The 19,794-nt window shown below is 37.8% G+C and overlaps 1 protein-coding gene across 2 annotated transcripts in view; it reads right to left on the bottom strand.

Annotated features, from left to right (window-relative positions):
* Window positions 1–19,794, bottom strand: part of CDKAL1 (CDK5 regulatory subunit associated protein 1 like 1) — a 700,650-nt gene that overhangs the window by 442,499 nt on the left and 238,357 nt on the right. For both annotated transcript variants that reach the window (XM_030817372.1, XM_030817373.1), the window contains one exon: window positions 9,467–9,587. In XM_030817372.1, the coding sequence (XP_030673232.1) occupies window positions 9,467–9,587 (121 nt within the window). The remainder of the gene's footprint in view (window positions 1–9,466; window positions 9,588–19,794) is intronic.

Genomic DNA, 19,794 nt, shown 5'->3' with positions numbered 1-19,794 from the left:
TCCACTGAGAGCTGTTCCATCACTCAAGAAAATTCTTCTCTGCCCATCCTCACCCTTCTAATTGTCAGTGTAAGCTCATTCTTCTTGGATGTGGGACAAGAGCTTGGGAACCACTGAATGCTATAGCACAGCTGGACCGAGTGGGCAAGACACCTCCAGTGGTAGGCCCAGGGCTGAGTGAGGCCTGGGTCAGGGGGCATCATTGGCTGTGGAGGTCTCTGGTTGGCAACGTGGCCGTGAAAAATCCAGTGTCACCAAGATCTGAGCCCAAGCATTCTCAAGCCACCTTTCTGTGACCAGTCCCTTATTCAAAACACCACCACAGTGACTCATCATTCTCTGTGTAAGACACGGTTTTTCACAATACAATAACTACTACTTAAGGGTTTTGTTTCATATTTGTTTCACAGTACAATAACCACTACTTAAGGGTTTTAAGCACCATTGCTTAAATTGCCTTTAAATCCACTTGTAAGATATTTTAAGACACAGCCTAAATATTGCTTTCCATGGAAGCACTCTCCAACTCATCTAAACAATCCATCATACAATGTGAGCTTATAAATTAATTGTTTTGTGCTTGTTTAACTCTGTTCTATGGGATTCTCAAGGGCAGATACCACATGAACTCATCTTTTTATGTTCAACTACATTCATTTAACAAATCGATGTCCGGGCTAGGTGTGGTGGCTCACACCTGTAATCCCAGAGCTTTGGGAGGCCAAGGCAGGAGGATTGCTTGAAGCCAGGAGTTCAGGACCAACCTGGGCAACAAAACAAAGTGAGATCCTGTCTCTACAAAAAATTAAACAAACAAAAAAACAAATCAATGTCCAGTTGCAGGGCTCTTTGGTCTTCTTAATGAACAAACATATGAAATAAATAAACTGATTTTTAAAGATAACAAATATAATGAGCTTTCTCAACTGTAAAAGCATCTCTAAATTGTTCTATCAATGCATATCCACTCCATGAACTAACCTGAAGAAAGTGTTGACCATTCTACTGAGTTAACTTTAAACTAATATTGCTTTAATGGTGTGCCTAAATTTGAGTACCTTTAAATTTTTGCTTTTTATCCAAATTCATTTTTCCTTCTTCAAATTAAATAGTTTTGTTAGAAATCGGATAAGCAAGATGTACTTTTTAGAAAGGGCAACAGAATCCTACAATATGCTAGAATTTGAAATGATTTTTTTAAATCAGCCATTTCTCTATGCTAGTAATTAAGAAAATTATACACATTCATTTCAAAGTTTATTTAAAATATGATTAAAAAGTTTACAAAATATAACATTAACTCCTAATACTGTCCAAGCTTTTTGACTGAGCTGCTCTCTTTAAAAGCATTCACTAAGCCAGCATTTGAAAGTCCTGCAACTTAAGAATAATTACTTCGCAGGTATGAGCCTATAGTGCCATCCACTGTTCCTATGAATGATCTTTCCCAAGTACAGTCTTATAATGCACTAGAAATAAACATTACTTTAAAATTTCATTTGTATAATATTTTAGTGAAAATAAGATATTTTGGGATTCCATTGAAGACATAAAAAAGGCTGCAAATTTCAGGACAACTGGTTTGTGGATAAAAGAGTAAAAATGCAGTTCAGAATTGCCATAAATGCCTCAATTTCACACATTTAATTGTTTCATATAACTTTCACTTCATTTGTAGTCCAAACTATCATATTCTTTTTTCTACAAAACAATCATCTATAGTAAGAGAAGCAATTAGAACTATATTCCAGGTTAGCCAGAAAATTTTTTCTGCATTGAAGAAACACTGCTGTCAACTGAAATACTTAATAAACATTTATGGAGTGAATACTGTGAGAAAGACACTGCGCTGAAAGCTACAGGAGAGACTAAGATGAATTCTTTTTTTGTTTGTCAAACATTCACTTAAAACTGAACAGGTGAAATAGGAAATTGAAGAACCAACATTGAATAGCATAAAGTCGTAACCTCACATTCTAGTCCCAGCAAATTTCTTGCCTAAATAATAGAAAGAATAAAAAGAAATCAAGGGTTGAAGGGGTCTCAGAGAATGACGGTAGAGTAGAAGATACAGCAGCATCAAGATTTGAAAGAAAATGTGTATTAATGTGCTAAGCTATACATTCAGTAGGTAGCACTATACTCATGCCAGAAAAGACATCATCTCTAAGATCTCACCTAATTTATTCAAGTCATGCAGCTAGAAAATAAAGTGTCTATGACTACAAACTCCAAGTGCAGAGCTCTCTCCAGTGTATCATAGATTCTACTACCTTCTCCAGAATAGGCTGGTGTCACATTCTAGGCTCATGACAAAGATTAAGGTTCCTGCCGCCCATAAAGCTTACAGAAGAACACGAATAATAACCACAGCTCTGTACTCATCTTAGGGTGTGCAAATATAACAGTTATAATACCTAGATTTTAAGTTTCATGAGAGCCATGTTAGGAAAACTATAAATTTACTTTTGAAATAATATAATGTAACGAACATCATATAAATTGTGAGTTGATGTAAGCTACAACTGTTAGGCATAGTCACACTCTTAGCTAGTATTTAATCAGAAAGGCCACCTTCCAGAGGAGATTGCTCTGTATGTTTAAGCTATCTTTTATCTTTAGTCAATACTAGAGACTTTGCTAATTAGCATAGTAAATAATAAGTTTCCATTTTTGAAAGTACTGGTCAACTACTAATCACAAGTAGTTAACAGCACAAAAGACAGTCGAAATAGGGTCTCAGTTAAAGAAGGGACACTCAAGATAAGTAGATTGGCTAAAATGTTTTCCAAAACAGAGTAAAGAATCTTGCAACACATAGTAGCCTAAATCAGTGTTTCTCAAACTATATATAGTGACAGAGCAGTATTTTTATTTCCAACCTCTTATAAACCAGTATCTGTGTAAAATACAGTGAAAATGAATTATAACTCACTGCAGTGATGTTAAACTGCCTTAAAAGTCTCTATTTGTGTACTCATCACAGACCAGCAATCTGTAGTTAACTGGTCCACAGAACACACTTTGGTTAGCACTGGTCTAGACCATTAAAGATGTGATTCTGGCTTGGTCCCTGACCCACTCTCACTCCAGACACTAGGTAAGGAATTCTGGTTGCCTGAGGATGTATTATCTATAGTGAGGCACTATATTGCTTCATCTGGCTCAAGTGAACCTTTCATACAAGGTTGGATTTCACCACCCAAAAGGAGAGAACGAGGACTCCACCAATGTTACAAGAACAGCTAGACCATGCCAGCTTGCTTAATAAATTCTTATTGGAGACTGTGGACTAGGACTTGCTTTTATTATAACCTGACAGCTGAGTTGTCAGGTTATAATGAAATAATGAGTTTGAAATATCCATTCAAATATTTGTAGATAGCCTATGTATCCAGGACTGGAATAGAAACTGATAAATTCTGTACATTACAGACATAAAGTGTAAAACTCTGAGTTAGTTTTCCCAAAGCCAGAGTGTTACAGGGGGAAAAAAAATACTTTTTAAAATGATAATAAATTCAAGAATATAATCTCAAAGAAAATTATATTCCCCTTAAAGGTTCTGAGTTACCACCATATGTCTGACTGATGGCAAATAACAAGAAAGAAAAGATAAATTTTAAAAGATAAAGTATCAGTAAAATATCACAGAGTCAGACAGTATTTTCTAAGATGTGTTTAGCCTGAGGGAGGATTTCAAACCTTCAAGCTAAGGATAATCTGATAGGAGTATCTTAAAATGATATAATTTATATAAGAACTGTTAAGCAGCATCTAACTCTTGGCTTTGGAAGATAAAAATTGCCAAGGAGCTGTCAAAAAGGATGACTTTCACAGGGTCAGAGAAGGTAAAATAAAGCACAGATGTCCTTTATGCCACAATTTCCAATTTTTTACTTTTGTCCCCTACACTAGCTCCTACCCGTCTCCACACTCTATTCCCATTGCTAGAAAAAAATAAGGGAGTCAACGCCGGGCGCGGTGGCTCACCTGTAATTACAGCACACTGGGAGGCCGAGGCAGGCAGATCACGAGGTCAGGAGATCGAGACCATCCTGGTTAATACGGTGAAGCCTCGTCTCCACTAAAAATACAAAAAATTAGCCGGGCGTGGTGGTGGGCGCCTAAAGTCCCAGCTACTCAGGAGGCTGAGGCAGGAGAATCGCTTGAACCAGGGAGGCAGAGCTTGCAGTGAGCTGAGATCACGCCACTGCACTCCGGCCTGGGCAACACAGCGAGACTCCATCTCAAAAAAAAAAAAAAGACAAGAAAAAATAAGGGAGTCACACAAATGGGAGATCTGACAAAAACTGAGCTTTTCAACCTTAGCTTATTTCTTCCATTCATGCACATGTTGACTTCCTATGATACTGACCATAACATTTGGTTGACTTTTTAAAAAATTCTACATAAATATCCACACACACTGTATCCTGCTGTGCCCACCCAAAATTTATACAATCTGAAATTTTCAACTTCTTCCTCGGCTAAAGCAAGTGATGTACTTTTATGTTTTGTTTTATTTTATTTATTTAGAGATGAAATCTCACTCTGTTGCCCAGGCTGGAGTGCAGTGGTGCGATCTCAGCTCACTGCAACCTCCACTCCTGGGTTCAAGCAATTCTCCTGCCTCAGCCTCCCGAGTAGCTGGGATTACAGGCACGCACCACCACATCCAGCTAATTTTTGTATTTTTAGTAGAGGCAGGGTTTCACCATGTTGGCCAGGCTGGTTTCAAACTACTGACCTCAGGTGATCCACCTGCCTTGACCTCCCGAAGTGCTGGGATTACAGGCATGATCCACCGCACCCAGCCATACTTTTATATTTTAAGTTAGAAATATAACAAGGCATAACAACTTTGCAAAATCTAATGGTTCTAATAGTAATTTCAGTAATTTACTAATACATATAATAAAAGTTGCTACAAATGTGACCCTTTTCCTAAATGAAAAATTTATGGAAAGTCAGATCTACATATTTAATTTGGAAGCAATAAAATTTTGAAAAGTGTTAGGATTTTACTGAGAAGGCTCATTTTCTACTGAAAAACAATTATGAGTATAATCATTTTAAAACATTTAAAAGTAAGTGAAAAAAAGCAACGAGCTCCACCAGCATGAAAAAAATGAAATCTGGCTGGGCACAGTGGCTCACACCTGCAATCCCAGCACTTTGGGAGGCCAAGATGGGTAGATCACAAGGTCAGGAGTTCGAGACCAGCCTGGCCAACATAGTGAAACCCCGTCTCTATTAAAAATACAAAAATTAGCCAGGTGTGGTGGCGTGTGCCTGTAGTCCCAGCTACTCAGGAGGCTGAGGCAGAAGAATCAATTGAACCCAGGAGGCAGAGGTTGCAGTGAGCCGAGATCGTGCCACTGTACTCCAGCCTGGGCAACACAGCAAGACTCCATCTCAAAAAAAAAAAAAAAAAAAAAGAAATCCAAGCTAATATGTTGTAGAATGATAGTGTGGACAAATATGTATGGGAATGCTTTCATGTGAGAGCAAGTGATAAGGCTGCAACTGATTCAGGAAGATGATTAGCAGTCTGAGAAAATTAGAAACCCATTTCTCATTCTGGGACAATATGGATTAAATTTTCTTAATATCAAAAGCATTATTTGCTAATGTACCGAGGATCAACACTCTACTCTAATGTGAGGGATACAAGAGGATGAAAGTGATGCCAAATCCAGTGAGCTTTCAATCTTTTAAAGTGCAGGCCCATTTGAAGAAAACATTAAGTCTACAAGAGGGAAAATTAAATAATATACACAAAAAATTTTACCTAAAGGCTATTGAAAATGGTTACCTAAAGCAAATTTTTAAAATTTAAAATTGTAAACATCAAAAAAATTTTAAATATTTTTAAAATTAATTTTTAATTAATGTACAGCAACAAAAACTCATAACTTATAAAACATTTACCCAACAAATATTTATTGAGTGCAGTCAGCCCTCTGTATCCATGTGTGTGCCACATCTACAGATTGAACCAATCATGGATTAAAAATATTTGGGGCCAGGTGCAGTGGCTCATGCCTGTAATCCCAGCACTTTGAGAGGCCGAGGTGCGTGGATCACAAGGTCAGGAGTTCGAGACCAGCCTGGCCAATATGGTGAAACCCCATCTCTACCAAAAATACAAAAAATTAGCCAGGAGTGGTGGCAGGTGCCTGTAGTCCCAGCTACTCGGGAGGCTGAGGCAGAAGAATTGCTTGAACCCAGGAGGTGGAGGTTGCAGTGAGCCGAGATCACGCCACTGCACTCCAGCCTGGGTGACAGAGTGAGACTCTGTCTCAAAAAAAAAAAAAAAAAGAAAATATTTGGAAGAAAAAAAAACACTTAAAAATAATGCAATAATTAAAAGAAGCCAAATTTTTAAAATACAGTATAACAACTATTTAGGTAGCATTTCTATTGTATTAGGTATTATTAGTAATCTAGAGATGATTTAAAGTATATGGGAAAAAGTCAGTGGGTTATATGCAAATACTACACATTTTTTTTTTTTTTTTTTTTGAGACAGAGTCTAGCTCTGTCTCCAGGCTGGAGTTTAGTGGCATGATCTCGGCTCACTGCAACCTCCGTCTCCCAGGTTCAGGCGATTCCCCTGACTCAGCTTCCCGAGTAGCTGGGATTACAGGCACGTGCTGCCATGCCCAGCTAATTTTTGTATTTTTAGTAGAGTCGGGGTTTCACCTTGTTGGCCAGGATGGTCTCGATCTCCTGCCCTCATGATCCATCCACCTTGGCCTCCCAAAGGGCTGGGATTACAAGCGTGAGCCACCACGCCCGGCCAATACTACACCATTTTATATGAGGTACTTGAGTATGCATAGATTTTGTATCTGAGGAGGTCCTGGAACTAATCCCCTGCAGATACTGAGGGAAAACTGTACTCACTTTGTACTAAACACTGAACTCAAAGATAATAACGTAATGACAACTGAAACACATTCAGCCCCCAAGGAGCTTACATTGTAGTGGAAGATACAAATGACACAGTGTGTAAAGTGCCATAATCAGGATACACAGGGAATGTTGTGGACACAAATTAGAGGGAGGGATAGATTTAGCCTGGTTGTGGAGGGAGAAAGAAGCAGCCATCTCAAGAAAAGAGCACATAGCTGAGTGCAGGAGGCTCACCCATGAGGTGAACGGGGAAGGACAGACATGCCAGGAAAACCCTTCAGCCTACAGGGAGGCCTGCAGTCAAGACAGAGAAGAATCTAGAGTTTTGAGAATTTCAAGTTGTTCAGGAAGACTGAATGCTGGGGTGTGAAGTAGGGAGTGACAAAATGAAGAAGAACATAGGGACTAGAAAAATAAACAGTTAAAAACAGACACTCAGTAGGCCAAATACATACCTGGAAAGTTACCGTGCAGAGACCTAATGGATCCTAATCTAACAGAGTTTGACAGACCCTGAAATACTAATGTTTTAAAGGAATGTGTCTAGCCAAAAGCCCCACATAAATGCACACACAAAACTGGCATTTTTCAGCCGGGTGCAGTGGCTCACGCCTGTAATCCCAACATTTTGGAAGGCCAAGGCAAGTGGATTGCCTGAGTTCAGGAGTTTGAGACTAGCGTGGGCAACATGGTGAAACTCTGTCTCTACTAAAGTGGAAAAAATTATCCGGGCATGGCAGTGTGCACCTGCAATCCCAGTTACTCAGGAGGCTGAGACAGGAGAATCACTTGAACCAGGTGGAGGTTGCAGTGAGCCGAGATCACGCCATTGTACTCCAGCCTAGGCAACAGAGGGAGACTCCATCTCAAAAAAAAAAAAAAAAAAAAAAAAAATCTGCATTTTTCAGGAGAAAGTATGATTAGCCAGCAAACTCCAAATATTATTGTCGAATTTGCAAGGCAATAAGTACCATGATAATAATTTAGCACAGTCCCACTAAACTGTCAAATTTTATAACTTAATCATTCATTCATTCATTCAATAAATAAATATGCATTAAATCCCTACTGTGTATAATTTTCTACTCACTGGGGATAGAGTGGTAAATAACACAATCAAAAAGGCCCTGCCCCCATGGAGCGTAAATGCCAGTGAGGACAGATAATTAAAATACAAATAAATGACCATTTATATATTTCAATGCCAATTAAAATTACAGAGGCAAACAAGGCAACTGAAAAAAAGAGAAGGAACGTTAGAAAGTTTGCAATTTTAAATAGGATAATCAGGAGTTGCGGGAAAGTGTTATAATGTTTGAATGAAGGAGAAAGAAGAACTGAGGAAGGGGAAAGCAAACAGCCTTGTGTTTATAACTCGGCTCAGGCTAGACAGACAGAATGAATACGTGAGGTACTCCAGTCAAGTGACAACTATATACTTCTCACTGTTAAATTCTGCTTTAATTCCTAGTTTCTGAGCTTGATGAGCTTGGGTTTCTGAATCTGCAACGCTGAAGGCCAGATGCTGGTCCACAACAAATTCACCAAGTCACTGAATGCTACGCCATGGGGCTTTTTGGGAAAAACCAAATGACTTTGGTCAACCTTCTCTAGTCTTTGACAGCAGTGTGGAGGATCAACCAGAAAGTGGTGAGACTACAGAAAAGAGGGCTAGTGACAACACAACCGCCACTGTTCTGGAGGAAGTAAAGCCATTGGATTCAGAGAAACAGGCAGATGGTGGACAAGGAAGCTGTTCACCGGTTCTCAATGAGAAGGAGCACGAAGAAAGAACAGAACGGAAGGAAAACAATTTCAAATAAAAGGGAAGGAGGATGAAGTAGAAAGGGGCAGAACAGCTTAAATCTGTGGGGAATGAGATGTATGGGTAATTAGGTGCTCCCTGTCAATTAAGAAACAGAAGCCCTTCAACTCATCAAATTTTCAGAAAATGTTTCTTTTTCTGATGGACTCATAATTTAAAGAATGCAAAAATTCAATAAATGCATATGAAACAAAGTATAAATGAGTATACCAGGAGTTATAATCAAGGACTTTAAATCAAGGTGTGGAAATTAAAAGAGTACTTAATATTCTGTCATGATGCTTCTTTTAAGTTTAAAGCTCAGAAGAATAACATTTTAAAATATGCATCTCAAATAGTGAATAATCAAAGCGTGGTTAGTATCTTGGCAACATTTACTATACCTTTACTGAAAAAAAAAACAGTCAAATATGACAAGTGCCTTAATCATTCCACAAAATAAAGTGCTACTTTTTTTCAAAGATTTTAAAAAAGGGCATAGCTGGGAAATGAAATCCATGCTTATTACCAAAAATGGGAATAATACTAAAGTTATAAAACCCTGCTGCAAATATAAGTGTAGTTTACATACAGGAAACACTGTATTCGAGCACATTTTGTAATTTTTCTTTCCCAAGAAAATGTTCAGCTACTTTTCTATGTCACATGTCCAGGAAAAAAAAAAAACTGAATTCATGAAATATACTGAATATTTTATGAGCAAGTTTGAGAGATGCTTACCCGGTATTGATGGAAATGATTTCTATCAGTGGATTCTTCCTAATCTTCGGCAAATCCAATCGTGCCCCCCCAAGCCGCCTTCCATTATCCTTTTTCTGACCCAGCAGTCTCACAGAGTGACCTTCCAATCAAGCACATAAATATACATTAGCAAGAGTCACACACTTCACTGTAACTTAATGCTTTCAACAAATATGTTCATTTAACTTCTTTTTGGGAGCAGGGGAAACAACATAGAGGAGTGAGGTGTGATCATTTAAACTTAAGAAATACTGTCAAAAGGAAAAACAGCAGCCACATGCAGTGGCTCATACCTGTAATCCCAGCCCTTTGGGAGGCCGAGGTGGGTGGATCACCTGAGGTCAGGAGTTTGAGACCAGCCTGATCAACATGGTGAAACTCCATCTCTACTAAAAATACAAAAATAAGCCAGGTATGTTGGCAGGCGCCTGTAATCCCAGCTACTCAGGAGGCTGAGGCGGGAGAATAGCTTGAGCCCAGAAGGTGGAGTTTGCAGGAAGCCCAGATGGCACCACTGCACTCCACGCTCGGTAACACAGTGAGACTCCATCTCAAAAAAAAAAAAAAAGAAAGAAACCAAACAAGAAAAACAGCTGTATTCAGGGCCTACTTGCTTTGCTTATATTTGCACAGATGAGAAACAGAATACCCTCAAAATATCATTTCTACAGGTATAAATACTCTCTAGCATATGCCAAATACGCATGTGCAGCAGGAAGGGTTTGCTTGGGCACTGGGCCTGCCTGCCATTACATTGTAGAAAAAATGAGTAATAAAAAAAAAAGCAAAACCAAGTATCTGCTCAAAGCAAACAACAAATCAAAGAAGTAAATAATCGAAAAGCTGAGATAAAATTGTACTTTAGGGCTGGATTTTTTAAACAAACACTTTAAACTTATTTTTACACAATGTCACAAAAGGAAATCAGATCACTACTAACAGCCATTAAAACGTTTGTAATTTTTAAATTTTGATATAATTTCACACTTGTAGAAAAAGTGGAAGAATACAATACAAAAAATCGCATACCCTTCAATTATTATTTTACCATATTTACTTTGTCATTTTTTTCCTTCTATACAGACATACTGTATTTTGTTTTTGTTTGTTTGTTTTAGTTTAGTTTTGTTTTTTTAAGAGACGGGGTCTCGCTATATTGCCTAGGCTGATTTCAAACTCCTGGGCTCAAGCAGTCCTCCTGTCTCAGCCTCCCAAAGTGCTGGGATTACAGGCATGAGCCACCGCACCCAGCCTAGACCTATTGTTTTTATAACTTTACTGAGGTATATCCTATAGCCTATAAAATTCACACACTATGAGAGTAAGAGTCAATGATTTTAAATACATTTATAAAGTTTTGGCCAGGCATGGTGGCTCACACCTGTAATCTCAGCACTTTGGGAGGCCAAGGCAGGCAGACCAGCCCAGCCAACATGGTGAAACCTCATCTCTACTAAAAATACAAAAATTAGCTGGGTGTGGTGGTGCGCACCTGTAATCCCAACTACTTAAGAGAGTGAGACAAGAGAATCACTTGAACCTGGGCAGCAGAAGTTGCAGTGAGCCAAGATCACGCCACTGCACTATAGCCTGGGTGACACAGCGAGACTCCCCCTCAAAGAAAAAAAGTTTTATAATCATCGCAATAACTCAGTTTTAGAACACATGATGTCAATGTTCTAAAATTGAATGGAACAACTGAATGGAACATCACCCCCCAAAATAAGAATTTTGGGGGGTGATGTAAATGTTCTAAAATTGAGCTTATCAGAGTCTATCTCTATTCCCATACCAAATATAGGGAATTTTGTTAATCCATTGACCAGCTGATTGACATTTGAATTGCTTCCAATTAACAGCTACCATAAAAATGCTTCTGTGAACATTCACATACAAGTTTTTGTATGGACATATGTTCTATTTCCCTTGGATATATTCCTAGGAGTAGAACTGGTGGATCATGTGGTAAATTTACATTTAACATTTTAAGAAACAACTGCTTACGAAAGCAGTCATACCATTTTATATTCCCATCAGCAATGTACGAGGTTTTGAGTTTCTTCATATCCTTGCCAATACTTAGTACTACAACTTCTTTTGATAACAGCTATTCTAATGGGTGTGTAGTGGTATATGATTGTGGTCTGAATATGCATTTCCATAGTGAGGAATGATGTTGAGTACCTTTTCATGTGATTATCAGCCAAATGTATTTGTTACTCAGTAGAATGTTATGATGATTAATTTTATATGTCAACTTGACTGCGCCAGAGGGCACCCAGATATTTTGATATTATTCTGAATGTCTCTGTGAGGGTGTTTCTAGATGAGATAACATTTGAATTGGTAGACTGGGTGAAGCAAATTGCCTTCCCAGTATGGATGAGCTTCATTCAATTAAATAAAAGTCTCAATTAAAAAAAAAAAGGCTAAGAGTGAGCTCCTCCTGACTGACTGTACGAGCTAGAACATAGGTCCATTTCCGCCTTCAGACTCACACTGAAATATTGGCTCTTCTTGGGTCTCAAGTGGGCCAGCCTGTGTACTGTAACTTAACACCATTGGCTCTCCTATTTCTTACGGCCTTTGAACTCAGACTGGAACTACATACACATCAGCTCTCTGAGGTTTCCAGCTTGCTGAACGCAGATCTTGGGACTTCTCAGCCTCCATAGTTGCATGTGCCAATTCCTTACACTACGTCTCTTTCCATACATACACTCATTGGTCCCAACTAATATAAATGTCTACTCCAGTATTTTCCCAGTATTTTAATTAGAGTATTTGTCTTACTGAGTTGTAAGAATTATTTACATATTATGGTAATAAGACCTTTATCAGATATATGATTTATAAATATTTTCTCTCAGTCTGTGGCTTATATTTTCACTTTCACAATGGTGTGTCTTGAAAAGTAAATGTTTCTTCAATTTAATGAAGTTCAATTTATCCAGTTTTTTCTTTTATGGCTCATGCTTTTGGTGTCACATCTAAGAACTCTTTAGCTATATTAAGGGCACAGAGATTTCTTGTGTGTTTTCTTCTACATGTTTTATTGTTTCTGTTCTTATATTTATGTCTAGAATTCACTTTGTTTATTTTTATGTACAGTGAAGGCCTAAGCTCTTTTTTTATATGAATATTCAACTGTCCTGATGCTATTTTTCCTTCTTCCTCTTTTGTGCTATTGTCACACATATTAACATATATAGTTATATACAGTAGCACCACTTATCTGTAGTTTTGCTTTCCACAGATTCAGTTACCCACAGTACAGTATAATAAGATATTTTGCGACAGGAAGAGAGAGACACCCCACATTCACATAACTTTTATTACAGTGTATTGTAATAATTATTCTATTTTCTCACTAATGTTGTCAATCTCTTACTGTGCCTAGTTTATGAATGAAATCTTATCATAGCTATGGATGGATGTATAGGAAAAAACACGGTACATACAGGGTTTGGTACTCTCCATAGTTTCAGGCATCTACTGGGGATCTTGGAATGTACCTCTCATGGTTAAGGGGAGACTCATGTAAAGCTAAAAATATGGTGCTATAATTATTGTTTTTTATGTAATTGTATGTTTTTTTCGGTTTTGTTTTCTGTGAGACAGGGTCTCACTCTGTCGCCCAGGCCGGAGTGCAGTGGCACAATCATGGCTCACTGCAGCCTTGACTTCCTGGGCTCAAGCAATCCTTCCATTCCATCTCAGCCTCCTGAGGAGCTGAGACTATAGGTGTGTGCCACCAGGTCCAGTTACTTTTTAAATTTTTTTTATAGAGATGAGGTCTTGCCATGTTGCCCAAGCTGGTCTCAAACTCCTGGGATTAGGTGATACTCCCACCTTGGCCTCCCAAAGTACTAGAATTAAAAGTATGAGTCACTGCACCTGGCCTATGTTTTTTAATAATGAAAATGTGAAAAATATGTTTACTCATATAAATACCATTTCTAGCATCTTTCACTGCTCCTTGGCATCCAAGTTATCATTCAGTGCCTCTTCTTTTCTGCCTGACAAACTTTCAGTATTTCTCACAAAGCCCATTCCAGTTTCTGCTGCATGTGCAGAAGAAACAACTTCTGGTTAACTCAAGGTATGTGGAGAGTCTCACAAGCCTCATAGCGCTAGCTCAGCTACCAGAATTCCCTGCTAAAACCCTGGTTAGTCCGTCCGTCCATTGCTTGCACCAAACAGGTCAGTAACTTCAGTCCAGTAGAGCCGCAGACCTTCCCTACGGCTTGCCATCAAAATCTCCACTGTACCTGACAGTTCTCCAAATCCACTGAGCTGTCTCGGGAGCAGCAAAGAAGCTGCTGGCTTTCATGGCCTGTTTTGCCCTAGTTGCAACCTTGCCCACCGAGTAGAGGAGGGAAAATGGAGCAGCCCCAGCATAAATACCACAGACTTATACTGTTTTTATCCAAAGCTCAGTTTTTTCATGAATAAACACTTCTCAGTTTGTTGAATGCTTTTAGTTGATTTCCAGAGTACTGACATGATTTGCCTTTGACTGCTGGTGCAGCTTTAGCATTGCTTTTGAGAAGAAGGTTTGTTGACCTCCTCATGCCATCATGACAGAAGCATATTAAATGCAACTTTTAAAAAGCAATCATTAAAATAACTTCAAATACATAATTAGTACAGCTCTAAGATTCTAAGTAGTTATATACACGTTTCATCGCCTGTCATTTCAGAAAGCTTTATTGCTTAAATATCTCTGGTACAACTTTTCACAACCAAAAGTAATAAAACCATCAGTCATAGCCTCTTTGCACTACACACTTTAATAAGAAACATTTAGTACTTTATTCGCTCTGAAAATTTATGCTCTGATATAGAAACATGCTAAAATCAAGCAAGCATTTGGCATGTTGGATTCCACAGATTTTCAAGATAAGTTAAGCTCTCTAATCAAAAGCCCAGTTAATGAAGAGGTGAGCAAGACTGGCATGCTAACATAATAGTTCTCCAAGAGATGCCAAGAGTTCAATAATGACTATGCAAAGGCATGCTATTTTCATACTTGCATGAGACAAATTTCATTATATCCTGCTGAGACTCCAGTAATATGCAGCCTGCACTAATAACATTTGATAAATTATTCATCTTCACTATCTACATGCAAATAAAAGGAAGTATCTCTGCCTGATGATATAATGAGTTATTTTCCAATCCAATGATTCATTAAAGAGCAGCAGACCTAACAATAGTCTGGTTTTTTTTTTTTAATTGAAAACTACTGCACACTAAAGACAAAGTAGGAAATAATGTAACAGTCACTTGTTATATCTGGCCAAAGATGAAAGGAGGGAATTTCAACAATAAAACAATTATTTGTTTAAAAATGGAGTAGCAGAACAAAACTTTTATTTGTTATATACCCTTTCATTTAGAAATCCTCTTTCAAACAGAACTGCTGTTTCAAATTAATTCCTTAAATCCATAAACCATACAGTAAATATAAATACTATTTACTATCTATTTTATGTGCAGTTATCAATACTGCTGCCATCTAAAACAAACTAAAACTTACCAGAATAAAGAATAAAACTGAAAGAGATGTCTTACAGGAAGCAAGTCTTTGGAAAGAAAAGGAAAGAGAACAAGGACTCAGGACCAGAGAAACATGCTGAAGGAGCTGAGATGTGAAAGGTAAAAGGCAAATTTTTGGAGCAAATTTGTCCTGCAAATGAACATGCTATACTTATGAAAGGACCATGAGGCAAAGACCATAATTACACATTCACACATTCCTTCTTTATTTGATCCTTTCTCATTAGCCACTGAGGCCTAGCACTGTGATGGAAAAAGAATGGCTGCTCACTGAGCACTGGTTTATTTTGTGACTACTGTGAATCAGCCTTTTGGCTTGAGTGAAGGGAAAGAGAAAAGAAAGAAAGTAAAACAGTATAGAAAAGAAAAAGGGAGTGAGTTTTTATATCATTTCAATCCCATGTAATAAGAAATTAAAGGAGGAAATATTAATAGGAACAGATGGGGAGATGACGCTTGGTGTGACAAGATCAACCGATAACGACATGAGGCCACCGAGGAGATGGTGATAAATATGTAAAGTGACTAAAAGAGATATGCAACTTTAATAAAAAGATGAGAAAGGAAGACAGGCATATATTTAGAATGAGACATACTCAAAAATGTTATATTTCTGAGATCTTTTATCTTTTCCATTTTTAATGTAAATTCACATTTCACCTCCTCTACATAATGGTCAAATATGTCTCAGTGGGTTTATTAACCCTCATTAATAAACATCTCTCTGAGTTGTTACATACAAGTGTCAGATACAATTCAACCCTGTTAAAACCAAATTCGATTTTAAGCCTTGAAGTTTTCAGCAGTTATTTATAAATCAGCTACAAAACCTGATTCCATGCTGGTTTTTAGATTTGATCTAATCCATTAAAGAATGTTACTAAACCATTTTACCAACTAAAATTATTATACATTGTAAAAATTTGAACCAAAAAGCTAGCTTTTGATACAATTCACTGTTGTGTGCACATTTCTGAACTCATAATACTGAAATGCTTATGAGAAGAGAAACCAAGGCACTGTATATTATTTGTACAGTAATTGCTACACTAGGTGAATCAATGTTCAATGCTGTTTATCAATCTTCAATAACAAAAATGTTTTCTAAATCTCATGGTGCTACCTGCCCTGGATGGTGTTAGAACTGAGGGAAAACATCCCACTCACGTATACTAAAAAGCCCGGCCTGTCAGCGTGTCAGGAAGCCAATCATAAAGGTCATTCACAAATAGAAAAGAACCAACTCCCTGAACATAAAGACTTATATTAACTGAGTGACAGAAACATAACTAGCTACAAAATATATCTATTAACTAAATTATGCTCCTACACACAAACCAATATTCTCTGTTTGGTTCTCACGTTCTAAAGTGGGTTGCACATACGAGCTTCAGAGTATCATTCATATTACAGAAATACCAATGATCTGGCAACTTGGACTCCTATTGTTTATTTTTTCCCTTTATTTTTTTCTAAAGGCTATATAAACAGCCCGACTTTTCTTCAATACTTCATTCACTCCATCTAATTTTAAAGGCCATTCACTGTTTTCTTAATATGTGACCACCCACCTCCACTACCACCAGAGAGGACTCATGCCAAAGCTTGTTGGTTTTATTTTTTATCTCCTGATGACTGGTCTCACCTTGCACAAATTTGGTTTTATTAAGTACACACTGAAAAGACTTGTCTGAACCCTAGCTCTGGGTCAGCCTGCTGGAAATATTCCTAATGAAGCAATCCAACAGGATGACGGGGGCAGAGGGCAGAAGGCTGGCAGAAAATTCAAGCAAAAAAGTTTTTAAAAAACCGAATAAATGGGCCAGGTGCGGCAGCTCACACCTGTAATCCCAGCACTTTGGGAGGCCGAGGCAGGCAGATCATTAGGTCAGAAGATCGAAACCATCCTGGCTAACACGGTGAAACCCCATCTCTACTAAAAATACAAAAAATTAGCTGGGCGTGGTGGCGGGCACCTGTAGTCCCAGCTACTTGGGAGGCTTAGGCAGGAGAATGGCGTGAACCCAGAAGGCAGAGCTTGCAGTGCGCCGAGATCGCACCACTGCGCTCCAGCCTGGGCAACAGAGCAAGACTCCATCTCAAAAATAAATAAATAAATAATAAATAAATAAATGTACTGTACATATTCTCACTTAAATTTGATCACATCAATTTGAATTTTATTTAAGAATATTATACAAAAGTGCCCAATTTAATCTGTTTTTCTACAAACTGTTCATAGTTACCACTGAAAGTGTCCTTAATAAGCTTTTTAACTACTCAATTACAAAGAACAACAAAAGTGTAGTCAAAGTTTGTCTCTACAACATTCAATATCATTCCTCATATACAGGTACTTCTTAGAAGAAAAAAAGGTAGGTATTCACACTAAAGTGTGACACTCCTTTGAAATATTTCATCTTAAAAGAAGAAAAGAATATAAAACACGGAAACTGGGTTAAATGGAAGAAGCAGCGTTGTCACAAGTCTAGATTGGAAAACTTTACACAAAACGGTAGAATTAACTAAAAAACACAGAATCTTTATAACTCAAGCTCTAATTGTTTGTTACTGAGATTAAATAATTCCCTTTTTCAGCAAGTACGAAGAGTTTGTTAATGACAGCAATGACACCTAGAAAAAGATATTAAAATGAGAAAAGAATAAGAAGAGACTGTCCAAAAGACAGAACTCAAAGTATAAATCGGAGTATAAGTAAAGAGAGCCCACTAAGGTACTAATGTTACCAAGGTGCATTTCCAGAGTTTAACAAAGCATGAAGATTCCAACACCTTACCTGGTGGACTGGGGAGGAGGCTAAGGTAAGTTCACAGTACACAGTTTAAATCCCTAGAAATCTGAGAATTGTTTAGTATCAAAACTCCTGTTGTACAAAAAATTACCTACTCTATAATCTTAATAATGTAAAATTTATGTACGGACAAGAATTATGGACGAGAACATGGAAAAATGAAAACATTTATTGGAATGGAATGTTCTTAGGCAATTTTCTTCTTCCATTTGGACATTATCAACGGTATAACTAATAATTAAGTTACATTAAACAAAGGATACATATAACAAAGTAATCTGCATAAGCAAAACGTCCTTTTACTCTAATGGAGATACCTTCTGGGGCAAATTACAATAAGTATTTAATTTTATGTTTTAATTAGTACATCTTTTGCAAGCAAATACGTCTTTTATGACAGTGGGAATAGACTTATGTGGTGCCAATTTATTTTTTCAGAATCCAAATCAAATGTGCATCAAAACAGTTAAAAGTCAAAGCAGTCCCATGTCAATAACTCAACGTTAGTATTGACCCTTAGTAGAACTCTTCAGATTATTAGCTGTCTTGCTACAACAGACTCTCCTGAATTCTAAATTTATTAAATGGCTCCAAGCCTTTGATATTTACAGCAATAAAGCTATGATGGCTTCTGTTTCTGTATGTAAAGCAACCACAGCAACAATACAGAACATAATGATTTCTCATGCTCAAACCTGTATTCCCAAAGATACTGTAGCAGGTGATGAAAGCAAAGCAGACCTTACAAAAGACGGCACTCAAGCTGCTGGAAAATGAGAACAATAAAATGTACAAGGCATAAGGAATTTGTAAGCCACAGTTAACTTTTAAAATTGAAGCTCAGAGTCCCACTGAATTAGACCATTTTATGCATTGCTACAAAGGAATACCTGAGGCTGCATAATTTATAAAGAAAAGACATTTAATTGGCTCATGGTTCTGCAGGCTGTACCGGAAGCATGGTAACAGTATCTGCTCAGCTTCTAGTGAGGCCTCAGGAAGCCTCCAATCATGGCAGAGGGCAAAGGGGGTGCCCATCTGTCACACGGGGAGAGTAGGAACAAGAAAAGATACGAAGGGGAGAGATAACACACACTTTTAAACAACCAACTCACGTGAGAATTCCCTATGGGCCAGTACAGCACCAAGCCATTCACGAAGGAACCGCCCCCATGACCCAAATACCTCCCACCAGGCCCCACTTCCAACAGTGAGGATCACATTTCAAAATGAGATTTAGAAGGGACAAACATCGAAACTATGTTGTACTCACTTTCAGTCACAAATGAAAATGTCAAGTCTCCTCGTGCTAATTCAACTCAAGCCACCATAAAGTGTGACAGAAGAGATGGGAAGAAGTAAAGGCTGGGGAATTTTCCCACCTACATATCTTAAAAAATGCCTCTCTGACCTTGCTGACCTTCCTTTCACTTCCAATCAAGAACTGAATAATCTTGTACTGTAGGCAGCATAAATACAATCTAAATGAGAGGAGGCCCCTGGAGCTCACTTTGCTTCAAATTCACTCTCTTACTCCTCAACCCATTCAGATAAGTGATAAGTATTATTACTGCCTTTCTATAGAAATGGCAAGAGTGAAATAAGTTTAAAAATGTAGTTAAAACTAAGAGGATGTACATTTTATATTGTAAGTCACTGTATTAATGTACATGCATAACTGAAACAAAAGTTCTATAATACTATAGATGAGCTTAGAAAACGAAGCATGTATGAAGGATTACTTTTTAATATTTAAAACCTTCTCTATCTTAAGCAACTACTTTGACTTCTGCCTTAAAGGGACTTAAGGTCTTGAGGAAGGCAGACTGTTGAACAAATAAGTGAAAGGACGTGTCAGAGATGATCTGACAGATGTTTCTAAGTACAGAGAGACACCACAAGGGAGTGGTCAACTCTCCCAGGGAAAATCAGG

Source organism: Nomascus leucogenys, chromosome 8 (genome assembly GCF_006542625.1).
Source record: "Nomascus leucogenys isolate Asia chromosome 8, Asia_NLE_v1, whole genome shotgun sequence".
Lineage (NCBI taxonomy): Eukaryota > Metazoa > Chordata > Mammalia > Primates > Hylobatidae > Nomascus > Nomascus leucogenys.
Note: the sequence above shows the minus strand (reverse complement) of the source record. Positions and strands in the feature narration are given on the sequence as shown.